At 46.4% G+C, this 18,219-nt stretch overlaps 1 protein-coding gene across 5 annotated transcripts in view; it reads left to right on the top strand.

Annotated features, from left to right (window-relative positions):
- The window catches only part of NSD1 (nuclear receptor binding SET domain protein 1), a 115,251-nt gene that overhangs the window by 36,972 nt on the left and 60,060 nt on the right, over window positions 1–18,219 (top strand). For 4 of the 5 annotated variants that reach the window (XM_039485520.1, XM_039485519.1, XM_039485518.1 and 1 more), the window contains exons 3-4: window positions 84–256; window positions 2,821–5,389. In XM_039485520.1, the coding sequence (XP_039341454.1) occupies window positions 84–256; window positions 2,821–5,389 (2,742 nt within the window). The remainder of the gene's footprint in view (window positions 1–83; window positions 257–2,820; window positions 5,390–18,219) is intronic. The other variant, XM_039485522.1, reaches the window with a different exon arrangement.

Here is an 18,219-nt window from a genome sequence, read left to right as displayed (position 1 = left end):
ATGATTCCACTTTCTGTGCTTTCTTTCCCACACTAGTATGTGTTTTAAGCAAGACAATAATCCTGTTTAATTTCTTTAAATAGTTTCCAATCGGAGACCGTATCGAGAGTACTACGTAGATGCCTTAGGAGACCCTTCTGAGAAAGCCTGGGTTGCAGGAAAAGCGATTGTACTTTTTGAAGGCAGATATCAGTTTGAAGAGCTACCTGTCCTTCGGAGAAGAGGGAAGCAAAAAGAAAAAGGCTACAAGCACAAGGTAAAGCTTCTGTTCTTGGTAGCTTGCTTTGCTCACTCTTTGCTGGGATTAAAAAGTAGCTTGCGTTTGCACAGTCAAATTGTTCTTCTATGTCTGGAAACGCACCCTAAAGATGTGTTTGTGCAGTGATAATTGTGAGGCACAGCTGGTAAATTGATGTGCAGAATTCCTGTGATGATCAGAGTTTTTAAGCCACAAGGAGTTTCTAGACTTGCTCCTCTTTAAGGGCATGGTCTGTAGTTTGTAAGTTACCGTAGAGAGTAGTCGGAGAGGTGGAGAAGTTGTCACCCTGTCACAGTTTGACATACTCACTATCTATCCGTTTTATTCAGCATTACAGTTCTATTGATGTGAAATATCAATGATGATGATTAAAAGTGTGCATTTGGGAGTAGCTCGCTGTGCTCTCCAGTGACCTCTCCTGGCTGACTCAGGGACAGACCATGCTTCTAGTCTGTGTTAGACCACTACATAAAATACAAGGATAGGGTTTTGAACCCTGCTTCTGTAATAAGTTGTATAAGCACTTAGAGTTCCTTCTGATTTGACTTAGAAAGTGCCTCACCGATCAGACTTTGGGAGGGAGTTGCATAGTCTAGCACAGGGGTCGGCAACCTTTCAGAAGTGGTGTGCTGAGTCTTCATTTATTCACTCTAATTTAAGGTTTCGTGTGCCAGTCATACATTTTAACGTTTTTAGAAAGTCTCTTTCTATAACTCTATAATATAGAACTAAACTATTGTTGTATGTAAAGTAAATGAGGTTTTTAAAATGTTTAAGCAGCTTCATTTAAAATTAAATTAAAATGCAGAGCCCCCCGGACTGGTGGCCAGGACCCGGGCAGTGCGAGTGCCACTGAAAATCAGCTTGTGTGCTGCCTTCGGCACGTGTGCCATAGGTTGCCTACCCCTGCTCTGTTTCAAAGGTACAACCCTGGAGCAGACATGCCTTTGTACAACATAATATAATACAAATGTCCTGCCCTGCAACCTTATAAAGATGACTGAAGAAATTCACCAGTTCAGCATTATTAAAGTGAAGGAATACAGAAGGCCACTGGAGCCAGAGAGAAGCAGTTTTATCTTATACTGATAGTTTAACTGCTGACAGTAGTGGCTCCTTTGTTAGTGGGACAGATATAATTGTCTCAGTGTAAGTGATTGGGTGATTGTAGTAAAAAGCACCAGAGGATTCACTACTCTTATGCTTTCCTTTCTCCTGGTTCCTTTTGTGTGGGGGATATTCCTCACCTCTTCATTCAGCATTTGCAGTTCTCTCCCTGTGTTCCCAGGCACGTGCCCCAAGACTCAGGAGGTCCATGGCTTGAGTCCAGTTCTGTGAATTGCTGGGGTGTAGTGCTGGCATGGCTGCACCTATGTAAACCAAACACATTGCCTACTTGATAGTCTGGGTTTGTATCAGCAAGGGGGTTGCCTGCCAGGATCTCCTGCAGAGTTGCAAAGGATCTGTCTGCCTTGTGCCACTGGGTTACTTGCCATTCTTTAGTCAGCTGAGATTCTGTAGATCACCCTTTAAAAGAAAAGTGGTGGGAATTCAAACTGCTCCCGTGACCTGGGGTTCATTTTGGTTCAGGAGTAATAATGAAAACCTACAGTTTGTCTTTGCTCAGCTAAGAGCAACAAACCCTGATTGAAAGCCAGGCTTCTTTAAAACGACTGGTGTTCAGTCGGGCACCTACAGGAGGTGCCTATCCAATGCCCTGGGCACCTTTTCTTGTGTTAAGGGTACAAAACTCAACATGGATCCTGGGAGCCTTCTAAGCAGAAAGAACAGCCCAGTGTGTTAGGGTTAGGCACATCCCTGTGAAAGTGGCGGGTTTGTACGTGGGGTGGAAGAGAAGGGGGATGCTGTGGGGAGAACAAGGTGAGATGCAGTGTGAAATAAATGGAAGCAAGAGGGGTCAGGACAGAGCAAACCAGCACTTTCTTTATGGCATGTTTTAGAGAGATGCATGCTGAGGCCCCTCTGATGGCCCAGTGGTTGGTGCTCTGCCCTGCCATGCAGGGGTCCCATGTCGGATTCTCCTTCCTGATGGCTGTTGTGCAGGTTGCTGCATTAGATGCATGCTGGGAGGCCAGTGCATTCAGTCTCTGAGGAAGGCCAGTGCTGTCAGGCACCCGTGACAGGTTGGGGGGGGATTGCACCCCTCCCTCCTTTGCTGGAAGAAGGATGTCGGACTTGATTCAGGCTTGAGTGTGTTGGTGTGACACATTACAGAACACTGTAGGGCTGTTATTGCAGAAGCTTCAGTAGCACTAGGAAAGCACACAGGCCATTAATTTACTAGTATTGTGATCCAAACAGTTCTGCAGCTGGGAGTTCATGGGTGATTTCAGTTGGGTTCAGTTGGAGTCCTATGCATTTGTGCTCCATGGATGTGCTGTCCAGGAGCCATGTTAGCCATGAGGTGCTGGACTCCAGTCCTGGAGACTGCTGCTGCGTTTTGCATACACTAGAGCATCTCTTGCGTGTTGTTTCACTCGATGGTTCTGTTAAATGTTTGTTTGAAGGTAACCTCTCTTTGTTTTCTCTCAAACATTCAGGTTCCTCAGAGGTTTATGGCAAAATGGGAAGTCAGTGTTGGACATGCAGAAGAATTCCTTCTCAAGGGGACTGAGGATCAGAAGTGTAGTCAGAATCCCAGCGAGCTGAACAGTGAGGATGTGCTGTTGGAATCCTGCACTAATGGCCCTGTAATGGAACCGGACAGGCAGCTGAATGGCTGTTTTAAATCATTGACGTTTGACTCCAAACACTTAGCCAGGGAGAAGGGAAGGTCGTGCACTAAATCACAAGTGAAAAAGAGCTCAGACAGCAGGAAAAGGACTAGAGTAAAAAAGAGCAGCACCAGACTGGAAGCATCTAGGAGAGAAATTGGAGGAAAGGCACCAGAGAACATAGTTAGAAACAGGGTTGCTGGGGACCTGCCGGATAAACATGCATCACATGAACTTTGCCGGATAGCGAACAGCCTAACAGCAGCCAATGGTGCCGTGGAAAACTACTTGCTCTCTTCTTTTGGAGAAAGACGTTTTGAGAAGACAACTTTGAAACAGGAGTATCAGGCTCCTCATGGTGACTCCCTACGGGACACACTGAAAGTGGATTTGCTTTCTAGCAGCTCTACAGAGAGAGAGAAAAGCCCTGTAGGCATTCTTTGCAGTTCCAAATTACAGGTACACTATTCTACCGCTGACACTTCTATTGAGAAAAAGCAAACAGAGTCCGATTCGCTTACTTCCTTCTCAGATGATGGGACCAGTGATCTAGATACCGGGGACCAAAGTTCTGAGGCAGCCTGCAGTGCTCTGGAGATTAGTGACTCTGCAGATAAAGAAGAAAAGGAATTCTGTACAGGGATGAGGGGAAACAGTAAATGTTCCATGTATCTCTCTCAAAACAGCAACAGAAGAGCTAGGAAAAGGTTATCTAGAGATCACAGAACTCCAGCAGGCCCTGTAGGTGACAGAAGTGATGCTGAATCTGTGGATGGGGAGCTCCAAGGAGCAGCCTCGGACACTGAGATGCCTGTTATTGCTCTAGAGTGTACTTCAGCTATGAGAAATGACCATCTTTCCCTTGCAGATAAGCACCCTACACCCCAGAATGTTTGTCGGGAGAGCTCCCACACTGGGATTACAAATCAACTGAATCTACACCTGAAAAACCTCAAAGTGCCCCGGCTCATAAGTATAAGAAGCAAACACAAGGAGAGTGCTGCTGGGACAGAACCCCCTCTCCTAGAAGAGGAATGTGGTGTGAATTGCTGCTCTTCTGACACCAAAGGTTTCGCTGGTCCGCCTGCCAAGAGTGGGAAAGTTGATAGTCAGGAACCATTAAATAATGTGCATGAGAGAGCCAGGGATTCTGCTGAAATAGAGACTGCTGTGGTGAAGCATGTCCTGTCAGAGCTGAAGGAACTGTCCTTTAGGTCCCTTGGTGATGAAGCGAGTGACTATGGGGCACCTAAGACCACAGCACCCTTACTCTTCTCTTCTGCCTCTGGGCAGAGTCGTTTACCCATTGAGCCAGACTACAAATTCAGCACCTTGCTAATGATGTTGAAAGATATGCATGATAGTAAGACAAAAGAGCAGCAGCTGATGTCAGCTCAGAATATGGTCCCGTATCGAAATGCTGGCATGAGCAGTTCCTCTGGAAGTAATTCTGCAAGTGGCTTGAAGGCTTTGGGTACAAAAGGACCCACTTATAAATTAGAAAAAAATGGGGATTGTGTTCTGGAAGCAACATGTCAGAACCCCAGTGCGAGTGAATCCTCTTTTTCGTGCAGCACTACAGCCAAGATAACTGGGCGGAGTACTAACAAAAGGGAGCCCACAGATCCTGCTCTTTCCAGTTCGAATGGCACAAACTGCATCTCAAGACACAACTGTTCACAATCTAAGCAGTCATCCAAACTCGCAGATCATGCAACATCAGTCAGAAAGGATTTAAAACTAGAAGGGCTGAGCAAGCCTCTAAATCAGGTCTCTAGTAATATAGCGGAGAAAGCATCCCTCCCGTGCAGGGATATGCAGGGATTGGTTACTAGTCTTGTTTATAATGAAATAGAAGAAACTGCAAGGAAAGAGTCTCTTGAGTTAATGGAACACTCCACTGATGAAGACTCTGCATGTTCATCTGATGACAATTTAGATCATGTCAGGAAGAGGCCTGAACCTCATAAAAATACTGAGAGTTGCACTTCTGCTGAAAATGGTGAGGGCCTAGAGTTGGATTCAGAAAGCTCCCTGGGGGATGAGTCTAATGATGTAAACCATGTAGCACCCAAGAAGCGATGGCAGCGTTTTAACCAAAGCAGTGCTAGAACCAGTCGGCACGTCCATAGATCTAGGGACGAAGAGAGCTCCAGGGGCACCTTTGGGGGCCTGAATTCTAGTGACTTTTCACTAAAGGGAAAGGAGTGCCTGGAGCACAGGCCTCCCACCCTTTCCCCGGGGCTTGAGGGAGACCTGACAGACCAGGACTGGGAGAATCACTTAGACTTAGTTGTGAAAAGTTTGAATGTATGTGATAAGCCAAACAATGATGTGATGCATTCAGAATCAGAGCTTTGCCGTTTTGCTTCCCAGTCTGAGTTCTCTTCACAAGGTAAGGAGTTTGATTTACACCTAAGAGTGTGTGTGTATGCGCGTGTGCATGTGTGGCCATGCGTGTGTGCATTCTGTAATCCTGTACTTTAAAAATATAAAACATCATGTTATTGACTGGTCTAAACGGAACGTTGAGGGCAGCTAGCTGCTCGCAGTTTCTGGTGTCTTGTTCTTAGACCTCTCCCAGTAAAGTGTGAAGTAGAGAGGAGGTTGTTTGATTACATGAGGATTTATTTGTCATATTGGTCTAAAAGCTGAAATATATTGTGGAGAGAGATTAGCTTCTCCATAGTGAAGGGAGAAGTGAGTGTCTCTTATAAGCTGGTTTTCACCTCCACCCTCTTCCTGAAAGGTTACAACTTGCTCTTACACTGGGCAGGCTGGTTCCAGAAAGTCTGGAGGAAAACAGGTTCTGCTCTTTGAACAGTTTGGTTTTGGCTCATTTTCTCTCACACAGTTGAGCCTAGCGACCACATTTGCTTTGTTCTGTTGGTCTCAATAAGGGCTGATGCCCCGACTGTGTTTTAGGGTGGGAGTTAATTAACTATTACAAGGGGTTATTTGGAAAGCTTGTGGAGTTCCTAACCCACAGGCTATTTTGGAATGGATGTTGCTGTGTTGACATTCATATTGTCCATGAGGCGAGGAGCAGGAAGGAGAGAACCACGTGGGAGGCAGGGGCTGAATTAGATCTGGAAGAGAGGGTAGATGGAAGCTTCAGCTCAGGTGAGGTGTTCTGGGAAGCAGGAGGGAGGTATCTGCAGAGGGATGGAATGTAGAGGAGCTCATGAGGTCTGCAGGGGCTCCCATCATTCAATAGTTCTGAAAAGTTTGATAACACTGAGGAAATTCAGTGGAATTGCTCAGGTGTAGCTGAAGTAGAGGTTTGTCTGCACACTCATATTTCCATTGGTGATGCATGAACCAGAAAGAACTCAGCTTGGCTTTCAGATCCCAGAGTGAGCTGTAAGGCACTGGATTTGGTGCCATATGACAGTTTGATTAAAGAACTAGAAAAATATAAAATGAACATATAGTGCATGTTAAATGGCTTAAAAGCTGGCTAACTGATAGGTCTCAAAATGTAATTGTAAAATGGGGAATTATCAGTGAATGGGTGTTTCTAGCAGCATTCTGCAAGGATGAGTTCTTGGCACTATGCTATTTAACATTTGTATTAATGACCTGGAAGAAAACAAAATCATCACCAGTAAAGTTTGGAGATGACACACAAATTGGGGGAGTGGAAAATAATGAAGAGAACAGGTCATTAATACAGAGCGATCTAGATCGCTTGGTAAGCTGGGTGCAGGCAAACAATAGACAATGTAATGTGGTTAGAAATGTGTGTCTAGGAACAAAGAATGTAGATCATTCTTACATATGGGGGACTCTCCTGGGAAGCAGTGACTGACAAGGATCTGGGGCCCGTGGTGGATAAATAGCTGAACATGAACTCCCAGTGCAACACTGTGGCCAAAAGGGCTAATGCGATCCTGGGAGGCATAAACGGGAATCCCGAGGTTATTTTATTTTCGTATTTGGAACTGGTGAGACCACTGTTCCTCTACTGTGTCTAGTTCTGGGGTCCATAATTCAAGAAGGATGTTGATAAATTGGTGAGGGTTCAGCGGAGAGCCACAAGAATGAGTAAACAATTAGAAGACAAGTATCAGAGAGGTAGCCGTGTTAGTCTGGATCTGTAAAAGCAGCAAAGAATCCTGTGGTACCTTATAGACTAACAGACGTTTTGCAGCATGAGCTTTCGTGGGTGAATACCCGCTTCGTCGGATGCATTCACCCACGAAAGCTCATGCTGCAAAACGTCTGTTAGTCTATAAGGTGCCACAGGATTCTTTGCTAATTAGAAGACATACCTTATAGTGACAGACTCAAGGAGCTCAATTTATTGATCGTAACAAAGAGAAGGTTAAGGGATGACTTGTTTACAGTCTAGAAGTATCTGTATAGGGAACAGGTATTTAATAATGGGTTCTTCAGTCTAGCAGAGAAAGGTACAACATGATCCAATGGCTGGGAGCTGAAGTTAGACAAAATTCAGACTGGAAATAAGGGGCACATTTTTGACTCTGAGCGTAATCATCCACTGGAACCATTTCCCAAGGGTTGTGGTGGATTCTCCATCACTAGCAATTTTAAATCAAGCCTGGATGTTTTTTTCTAGGCGATCTGGTCTAGGAATTATTTTGGGAAAGTTCTGTGGTCTCTGTTCTACTGGTGGTCCACACAATTGTCCCTTCTGGCCTTAGAATCTATGAATCTTGCAGTTTTGGCCATTAGGAAAGCAGCATTAATCTGAGCAAATTTAATAGAGAGTCATTGAGACACAATGAACATGGGACTTCCACGAGGCCAATTTTACATAGTCACTTTTCCGAGCAAAACAGAGCTTTGTAGTAGCCTGGATGGGGAACTCTGTGGTTAGTGTGTGGAGTGGATGGCCGAGTGCTTAGATCAAAGGCGCAGGGGCCCTTCCCTGGGAATGGATAACAGGTCAAACTACAACTTTGACAAGGGATAGCATCTCCAGTGCTAATGCGGGGACAAGGGCAGAGGAACGTCTATGGTTTTGTTGTGTTTATCACTTACAGTTCAGTACAATACTAGATTTTTAATTCCTGTATGTAAAGATTTTACAGTAACTTCTGTTTCAAGCCTGATTCGGTTTCCCTTTTCTATTTTTCTATATTTATATTTGTATTTAGCCCATTTCCAGCGTTAGACTCTAAATAAAATTGTCTGTTTTCTCCCCCACCTTGTGCAGACGGCTTTATCTGAAAGAAGAGTAGTGGTAAACCAGGGGACTGAGGGGGCAAATAGGGTCCACCACAACTTGTCTTCATCATCGAGGGAGCAGCAGTAAATTAAAACACCTTCAAATGAAGGTTATTAGGTGGCAGTGAAAATAAAATCTTAATTATTTTGTCCTCCCTTGAAAAGACCTGATCCCCCAAACTGCATTGTGGGGCAGAAGTCTAATCCAGGAGCCAGTGTTACAAAACCACCATCAATTCTTATAACGGCAAGAATTCTAGAATTTGAGCTTAGTTTCCACACATTTTGCTGTGTGTTTACTGTTCATGTCGGTTTACTCTGCCACATGCCCTTTTTATGTTAGTTGTTATTTCCTGTTGCCGTCGGTGCGTGCCATGGCACAAAACAGACAGGCACCTGCTGCCCCACTGGGCAGCTGTAGATAGGCTCAACAGGGGTATAATACACTGGTGACCAGGTGACTGTCCCAGCTCAAAATGGTGACATCTTAAGTAAGTCATTGAATCCTCTGTTTGTTGTTACATAGTTTCTGAGCACCCAGCAGTGTGTTGGTGTTTCACAAAAACAAAGGTGTAATTCCCACCCCAAGGCGATGCCAGGTAAATCAGCAGTGACACAGGAAACAGTCACCAACCAGCAAAGGGAGAGACGTGAGTGCGAAGGTCTCGAGGGTGCTCGAGGGGCATCCATGTCCTGATGATTTGGTGATCCTTTTAGAACGTGAACCCCTCATATTGTTAAGGAGAAATGGTAGGAGGGACTGGAACAAAGTGAGGGAGAGGGCTTGGCAAAGAGGCGGGAGGACCCTTGCAGATAACTAGGGCTTCGTGTCAGTCATGGAGGGTGTGGAAGTCATGGATTCTGTGATTTTCCACGACCTCTGTGACTTCTGCAGAGGCCAGTGTGGCTGACTCCAGGGCCGCCCAAGTAGCTGGCCCCGGGACCTGCCACTGCTGAAGCAGCTCTGCAGCCAGACACTTGGGCGGCCCCAGGGCCAGCCACACCAGCCTCTACAGATGGATGGAGCAGCCGCTGCTGGTGGTCCCCAAGGCAGCTGGAGCAGCTGATGTTCCAGTGGCCCCCGGCAGCTGGTGCCGCTGCCCCCCAGGTCCTTCCCCAGCAGTGCTCCCCCCGCCCCCCCAGTTGAGTCATGGGTATTTATAGTATAAGTCATGGACAGGTCACGGGGCTGCGAATTTTTGTTTATTGCCCATTACTTTTACTAAAAATGCCCTTGACTAAATCGTAGCCTTACAGATAGCACATGGAGGTGTTCGTAAGCAAGAGAGGCAGAAAGGAGGGCGGGCGGGAGAGGGCTACTTAGGTGGCCTCCATGAACATTGGCCGACAGCTGCATTGGGTAGGAGAGCTCTAGCTGCAGGGACAGGTGTGCTGATAAGTTACAAATTAGAGTGATGTCCACAGTGAAGCCTAACCCCAGCCCAGCCTTTCCCCACTGCTGCCTACCCGACTGTAACCTCACCCCTGGGGAAATGCATAGGCTTTGAGCATGCCCTCAAGGACATAGATTCTGCCTCTGTCAGACCAAGGGGCTGAAGATTCGTTGTATATAGTAGAGCACAGAGAACGCTATGAGATCACCCTTGTAGTGGTGGTGCTGAGTAAACGTGTCATGTTGTGAAGAATACACACATGGAAGCTGTTCTGCCTTCCATGGTATTGGACAAAGGTTGGCTGTTGGGAAGGCCGAGAAAATTGTACGTGCTGTGACCTTTCCCCAGTCCATAACCACGCTGGGGGTTTGGCAAAGAATGGTTGGTGGCTTACGAACGAGACTAGTTTTCCCCACAGTAGCTGCGCTTTGAGAGAGTACGGCTAATCCTTGTCTGCAGCAGCCAGCATAAGGCCTTCTCTATGCTTCACAAGCTTTACTGATACAGCCGTGCCAGCAGAGCCCTAGTGTAGATGCAGCGTATGCCAACAGATGTTTTTCTGTCAGCATAGTAACACCACTTCCCCGAACAACCCAGGCAACCTTAGCTCTGCCCTTTTCCAGCGGTGCTGCAGTACGCCCCGTTCATTTCACTGACAACCACACAGTTGCTGAAATGTACAGGGGTGTTAATAATCCACACCCCTGAGCGACGTAAGTTATACCAACCTAAGCGCCAGTGTAGACAGTGCTATATCGATGGGACAGCTTCTTCTGCTAACATAGCTACTGCCTCTCGTAGGAGGTGGAGTAATTAAGCTGACAGGAGTGCTCTCTCCCGTTGGTTTAGAATGTCTTCACCAGAAGCACTATAGTGGCACCTCTAGCATTTCTAGTGTAGATGTAGCTTGTCTACCCCATATGACAAGGACCAGAAAAGCCTGGATCTCTTTGGGCGAAACCTTGCAATTCAGGATCACAACTCTCAGATGGTCATGTCCAAATATAACTCTACAAATCATAACAGATTCCCTGCTTTTATTGAACATCTGCCATGCGAACACAGGAAGCAATTCCAGTCCATTATCTCAGAGGGCCAGTTGGTGGCCAGAACTGCTCTTCGGGCACCCTTAGATGCTCTGGACGTTGCTGCCAGGTCTGTCTTCCTGGCGGTGGTTAGTTTCTGAGTGAAGTGTAGAACACGATGGTCAAAGGGGAGGTCGTCCATCGTAAACTGTTCTGGGAGACCACCGGTGAGTCCTTGCACACACTTTGTGTCCTGGGCACGTACACACCTACAAATAAGAAAAGGTTTAGTAGGTCACAGATTGCCCAGAGATCACGTCCTGCTCCTTGTTCTGGGTTCAATGGCTCCACCGAATCCCTCATAAAGAGAGACAGATTTCAGAGAGAGAGAGGACCGCCCAACCGTCCTCCATGACCACCCAATCATCTTTGAAGCAACAGTTTTGATGGGTCAGTTGAGGATTTGACTCCTCCCGCACCTCTGGATTTATAGCTACATCCGTTGGCCCCACATCCCCTGCTTTGGAGACCACCTTGCCCATTTCCTCCATGCTTGGAGGCAGATCACTACAGACAAGAGGGTGAAAGAGGTCATAACATTGGGCTATACCATCCATTTTACATCACTCCCTCTCTTCCACCTCCCTTCCCTGTCCCTTTCATGGACCCCTCTTATGAGCTTTTATTGAGACAAGAAGTGAACTCTCTCCTTTGATTAGCAGCAATAGAGTCAGTTCCTCCTCCTCACAGTGGCAAGGGATTTGACTCAGAGTGTTTCCTTCTGCCAAAGAAGGATGGTGGGCGGAAACTGATCTCAGATCTAAGGCTTCTCAACAAGATTGTAAAACCTCAGAAGTTCAGGATGATGAAAATAGTCCACATTCATCCCTGTACAGGAGATACAGTTTATAGGGGCATATTTGGACTCGTTGATGGCCAGAGCCTATCTTCCTTTAGACAGATCTGTAACCTTGTCAGGTCTGGTATGGGCAATTCAGGGGTGCCCTTGAACCACAATAAGGAACTGTCTTCAGCTCCTGGGACACATGGCAGCTTGCAACTTTGTGGGCGATCGTGCAAGGCTATGCCTCCACTGCTTGGCTCAGAATGACTTGTTCTCCTGTCAGATGCACCCTGGACAGACAGGTGACAGTATCTCTACAAGGGGAGGGATTCCCTCAACTGATGAAGGATCAACTCTGCGTCTGTGCAGCTGTTCCTTTCTGTTGCCTAGCCCCCTCGGTGACTTTAATAACAGATGCATAACTGTTGGGATGGGTAGCGCACCTGAGTGCCCTTACGACTCCGGACACATGGACAACTCAGAAAACCAGTCTCCAGATCAGTAGAGCTCTGCAAATCTGCAGATATCTACCTGTGGATATCTGCATCCATGGATCATTTTTGCGGCTCATGGATGGATGCGGATCCAAATTTTATATTTAGAGCCCTGCAAATCTGCAGATAACTGCTTTATATCCACAGACCTTGTTTAAGGGTCGCAGCTCGGATGTGTAGGGTGGGGAGATTGGAGCCTTGATGGCAGATCCCCCCTTTATGGTGTCCTTAAAGGACAAGGTCTCTACTTCCACACTCTACATTCTTACCGAAGGTTCTTTTGGAGTTTCACCTTAATCAATCCACTCAGTGTTTTTCCCGAAGCCATGTAGTTCTCTAAAGGAATCCTGTGTACTTCCTGTGTATGTTAGAAAGGCATTGGCCTTCTACTTAGATAGGACCAAGCAATTTAGGAAGTCACCTAGTCTGTTTCCTTCATGGATAGGTCCACAGGGTCCTCTATCTCTACTCAGAGACTATGGAGATGGGTATCTGTTGTGCTGTCTGGAGTAGCTCACAACCGTGAGTGCCTGCCTCAGGGCAGATGGTCAGAAAACAAGGGCTGACACCCCAAACTGGTGGTATGTTCTATAATTAGAATTTACCAAGCCAATGACAAATGTGAACTCCTGGATCACTAAACAGTCTTACATTGGAGTCACAGATAGTCCCCTTAGACTCTCCAGTCTGTCTTGCCACCCAGACAAATGAGAGTTATTGAGAGGTTAAAGCAGGTAAAATATCTGTATAGATGAATCACAGTTTGTAACTCCAAATGGTGGCAGTGATGTAATGAACTGCCTGTTCCCCAAAAGTCTTTCCAGGGTACCCAGATTGTCTCTTGGGATCTCTGCTTTGCACCTGGCATGCTTCCCTGTAAGAGTCCAAACAGTCCAGAGATAACAGATCTTTTTTTGAATCCATATTTATAGTATTGTCACACAGAAAGTGAGCTGATAGTGTCTCTAACCCTGTGGGCTTTTCCTTTGATGATGTGTGTGAGGAATGTACTTAGGGCTTATCTACACTGGCACTTTATAGTACTGAAAAAACACCCCCCTGAGCACTGCAAGTTTCGGTGCTGTAATGTGCCAGTGTAGACAGTGCCCCAGCGCTGGGAGCTGCGCCCCTCGTGGTGGGGAGGGATAGCTCAGTGGTTTGAGCATTGGCCTGCTAAACCCAGAGTTGTGAGTTCAGTCCTTGAGGGGGCCACTTAGGGATCTGGGGCAAAAATCAGTACTTGGTCCTGCTAGTGAAGGCAGGGGGCTGGACTCAATGACCTTTCAAGGTCCCTTCCAGTTCTAGGAGATAGGTATAGCTGCAATTATTATTAAACTGGTGACTATACAAGCCACGTTAAAGTGCTTTAACATTGCCAGTGAAAATGTGCCCTTAGTCTTTTGACACCAACTGCTATACATAACGGCCACTTGCTTTGAAATCAGCATTTTCTGTTAAAGTCCTTAGGTCCTTCATTAGCATTTCACAAGGTATCTTTGATGAGTTATTTAGTTACAGGGTATACACCCTGTAAATGTTTGCTGTTGCATTACAACAGGAACAGATAAGTGAAAACAATACAAGTAACATTCCACAAGTTTTCATGAAGTTTAAACATTTGAACACACACGTATACATTTAACACTTTGATCTGTTCTAACACATAAGTGAATTGGCCTGGGATTCTGACCTAAGCTGGCACCTGGTTTGCCAGCATCATGATATCATTCACCAAATGGTGATAGCACATTTGACCAGATTGTAGGCAACATCTCTGGCACTACAGAAGAACGTACTGGTATCTGAAATATATAGGGCTGCTACATGGGCTTCAGTACATATGTTTCAGAAACATTAGGCCCTGATCCGTGCCCACAGATCTGATGCAGCACTTCGCTTTGCAGTGTATCTGCAGTTCTAGTCTCTGTTTCGAAGCTCCCTCATCCATTCGGGGTTACTGCTCGGAAGCCACCTGAAGTGGAGCACCTCCTATTCTAAGAAGAGGAGGAGGTTACTCACTTTGTGCAGTAACTGTGGTTCTGCCAGATGTGTGTCCCGGTTGGTGCTCCACTACTTGCCCTCCTGTCCCTCTGCTTCCGACTGGTCCTTAGGGGACTGTGTTAGAGTGAACCTGGGCCTTTGAGGCCCCCTGCTGAAGTTCCCACGGTCCTACCACACCCAGCCCCAGGAAAGGAGTGGTGAAAGTAGGTCCTCCAGGGTTGCCTAGAGAGGCTGCATAGAAGCAGCCAATTAGAGCCCAGCAACACCAGATAAAAGGTGCTGCTCTTGCTGGCTAGGTCCTGAGGAGCAAGGAAAGGGGGCTCATTGCTGGTCACAGGAGCTCAAGAAGAGAACCAGAAGACGGATTCTATTGGTACTTGCATTCCACAAGGACAAAGATGATTTGAGAACTTCTGGCCCGAGGCCAGGGTGAAGAGAGAGGCGCTATGTGGGAGAAATCCCAGGGAATAACAGCACAAAACTGAAGGCAGTTGTATGTCGCTGTTGTGTGTAGGGTCCCTGGGTTGGGACCCAGAGTAGTGGGAGAGCCCAGATCTCCCCCATTGGCCACTGGGAAAGTGGCCTAGGCACCAAGAAGGGGACAAGGCTTGCTTAGAAGCCTGAGTGAAGGGCAGGATTTAAAGGGCCCAAGGATGCGGCTGAAGACCCTGGTGAGGGCTGACAATTTGTTGAACTCCTTTCTATGCCAGAAGGGGTCCATCCATTTTAGACAGGTTTTAGTAAGGTTACTTAGGGGCTTGGGGTAGTGTCAGGGTGGCTAAATGGAAATGAGGATGTGGAAATAGAAATTACCAAATTTGAGGTGGAAATCAAACTCAAACAGCTTAATGGGACCAAATGGGTGGGCCTGGATAATCCTAATCCAAGAACATTAAAGGAACTGGCCCATGGAAATTGCAAGCCCAATAGCAAGGATTTTTCATGAATCTGTAAACTTTGGGGTCGTACGGCACAACTGGAAAATTGCTAATGTAGTTCCTGTTTTTAAGAAAGGGAAGAAAAGTGATCCAGGAAACTACAGACCTGTTAGTTTGTCCTCAAGTAAAAGAGAAAATAGTTAAGGACATAGCGGTAAACAGTAACTGGGATAAAATACTACATGGTTTTACAAAAGGTAGATTGTGCCAGAACAATCTGATCTTTCTTTGAGAAGACAACTGATTTTTTTAGGTCAAGGAAATGCAGTAGATTTAATCTACCTGGATTTCAGTAAGGCATTTGATCAGTTCCACATGGGAAATTATTAGTTAAATTGGAGAAAATGGGGATTAATGTGAGAATTGAAAGGTGGATAAGGAAGTGGTTAAAGGGGAGACTATAATGGGCATACTGAGAGGTGAACTGTCAGGCTGGAGGGAGGTTACTAGAGGAGTTCGTCAGGGATCAGTCTTGGGACCAATCTTATTTAATATTTTCATTAATGATGTTGGCACAAAAAGTGGGAGTGTGCTAATAAAATTTGTGAATGATACCCAGTTGGGAGGTATTGCCAATACGGAGGAGGACTGAAATACCATACAAGAAGATCTGGATGACCTTGAAAACTGGAGTAATAGAAATGGGGATGATATTTAATAGTGCAAAGTGAAAGGTCATGCACTTAGGGACTAGCAACAAGAATTTTTGCTATAAAATGGGGACTTATCAGCAGGAAGCGACAGAGGAAGAGAAAGATCTGGGTGTATTGGCTGATCACAGGAAGACTATGAGCTGCCAATGTGATACGGCCGTGAAAAAGGCAAATGAAGTCCTAGGATGCATCAGGCGAGGTATTTAAAGTAGAGACAGGGAAGTGTTATTACCATTATACAAGACACTGGTGAGACCTCATAAGAAAGATGAATTCAAACTGGAACAGGTGCAGAGAAGGGCTACTAGGATGGTGTGAGGAATGGAAAACCTACCTTCTGAGAGGAGACTCGGAGAGCTTGGCTTGTTTAGCCTAACAAAATGAAGGCTGGGAGGAGATATGATTGCTGTGTGTAAATACATCAGAGGGATAAATACCAGGGAGGGAGAGGAGTTATTTAAATTAAGCACCAATGTGGACACAAGAACAAATGGCTATAAACTGGCCATAAACTAGGTGAAGGTTTCTAACCATCAGAGGAGTGACGTTCTGGAACAGTCTCCCAAGAGGAGCAGTGGAGAAAAAAACCTAACTGGATTCCAGAAGGACTTTGATAAGTTTATGAAGGGGCTGGTATGATGAGACTGCCTACAGTGGCATGTGGCCTACCTGCGACTGCCAGCAACAAATCTCTCCAAAAGCTGGCGATGGGACACTATACGGGGAGGGCTTAGAGTTATTACAGAGAATTCGTTCCCAGGTGTCTGGCTGGTGGGTCTTGCTCACGTGCTCAGGGTCTAACTGATCGCCATATTTGGAGTCGGGAAGGAGTTTTCCCCCAGGTCAGATTGGTAGAGACCCTGGGGGGGTTTCAGTGGATGAGAAGCTGGATATGAGTCAACAGTGTGCCCTTGTTGCCAAGAGGGCTAACGGCATTTCAGGCTGTATAAGTAGGAGCATTGCCAGCAGATCGAGGGACATAATCATTCCCCTCTATTCGACATTGGTGAGGCCTCATCTGGAGTACTGTGTCCAGTTTTGGGCCCCACAAGAAGGATATAGAAAAATTGGAAAGAGTCCAGCAGAGGGCAACAAAAATGCTTAGGGGGCTGGAGCACGTGACTTATGAGGAGAGGCTGAGGGAACTGGGATTTAGTCTGCAGAAGAGAAGAATGAGGGGGGATTTGATAGCTGCTTTCAACTACCTGAAGGAGGGTTCCAAAGAGGATGGATCTAGACTGTTCTCAGTGGTAGCAGATGATAGAACAAGGAGCAATGGTCTCAAGTTGCAGTGGGGGAGGTCTACGTTGGATATTAGGAAACACTTCCACTAGGAGGGTGGTGAAGCACTAGAATGGGTTCCCTAGGGAGGTGGTGGAATCTCCTTCCTTAGAGGTTTTTAAGGCCCGGCTTGACAAAGCCCTGGCTGGGATGATTTAGTTGGGGGTTGGTCCTGCTTTGAGCAGGGGGTGGGACTAGATACCTCCTGAGTTCCCTTCCAACTCTGATATTCTATGATTTTCTTCAGTAGGATTTGACTTCTGAGCAGTCAAAAAGGCTAACAGTGTTAGGAACTGTTAAGAAAGGGATCCGACGATAAAACAGAAAATATCATAATGTCACGATATAAATCCCTGGTGCACCCACACCTTGCATTTCTAGGCACCCCATCTCAAAAAAGATATATTAGAATTGGGAAAGGTACAGAGAAGGACAACAAAAATGATCAGGGGTATGGAGCAGCTTCTGTATGTTGAGAGATTAAAAAGCCTGGAACTGTTCAGCTTGGAAAAGATGATGGGGGTGGAGGGGATGTGATAGAAGCCTATAAAATCATGACTGGTGCAGAGAAAGTGACTAAGGAAGTGTTGTTTACTCCTTCACGGCCCCCAAAACAGCCCACACAATAATCGTCAAGCGAGCAAGCAAATAGCAAACAAATAGACGAACTAGCAGACAGCCCCCCCTCCCCAATCTGTAGTTGGTCCTCCTTCACCTGGAGAACTCCCTCACAAACCTCCTCTTTGTGCTCCTGTTCGCTAACTCCTGTCTGACCAAAAATCTGCTTTTCCCCTTTGCTGGGCCCATTCCTTAGATACAGACTTTAAGGCTCTATTTTCAGTATATTTATGTAACTCCTCACACAACCATCCATCCATTTCGCCATAATATTGACACCGGCTTTCGTTTGAGATCTCACCCAACATTCTTTGAACTAGGGTGCACATGCCAGACTCAGGAGATTCCTGGAACTGCTTGGCAACCCCTTCATGCCCCTTGCCAGTTGGCACAGGGGTTCTCGGGTCACAGGGTGCACTGGCAGAGCTGGTGGTGCAGAGAGCCGGAGTTCATTGGCAGAGCTGTGGGGTGCCATGGCTCCCACGCCCTTAGTCCCCAACCCCTTTTGCCTCCCCTACCCTCCATCCCCATTTATCCCCTGCCCCAGAATCTCCCTCCCCTCTCTGCAGGCCCAAATCCCTCTCCCCTGCACCCCCACTTCTTCACCCCTCCCATGAAGCAAACAAGTGTCTAATTTCCACCCCAAATATTGTGATTACATTTCCCCCAAAATTAAATTGCTACCCACGACTCTCAAATTGCAGCCACTCACTTCAAAATGTTTTTGTCTTTGGAGCCGGCTTCTGGTTGATTTACTCCTAGATGTGTCTGTGGAAGGGTGAGT

The sequence above is a fragment of the Mauremys reevesii genome, linkage group 8 (genome assembly GCF_016161935.1).
Source record: "Mauremys reevesii isolate NIE-2019 linkage group 8, ASM1616193v1, whole genome shotgun sequence".
Lineage (NCBI taxonomy): Eukaryota > Metazoa > Chordata > Testudines > Geoemydidae > Mauremys > Mauremys reevesii.
The sequence above is the reverse complement of the archived record's forward strand: the minus strand, read 5'-3'. Positions and strand labels throughout refer to the sequence as shown.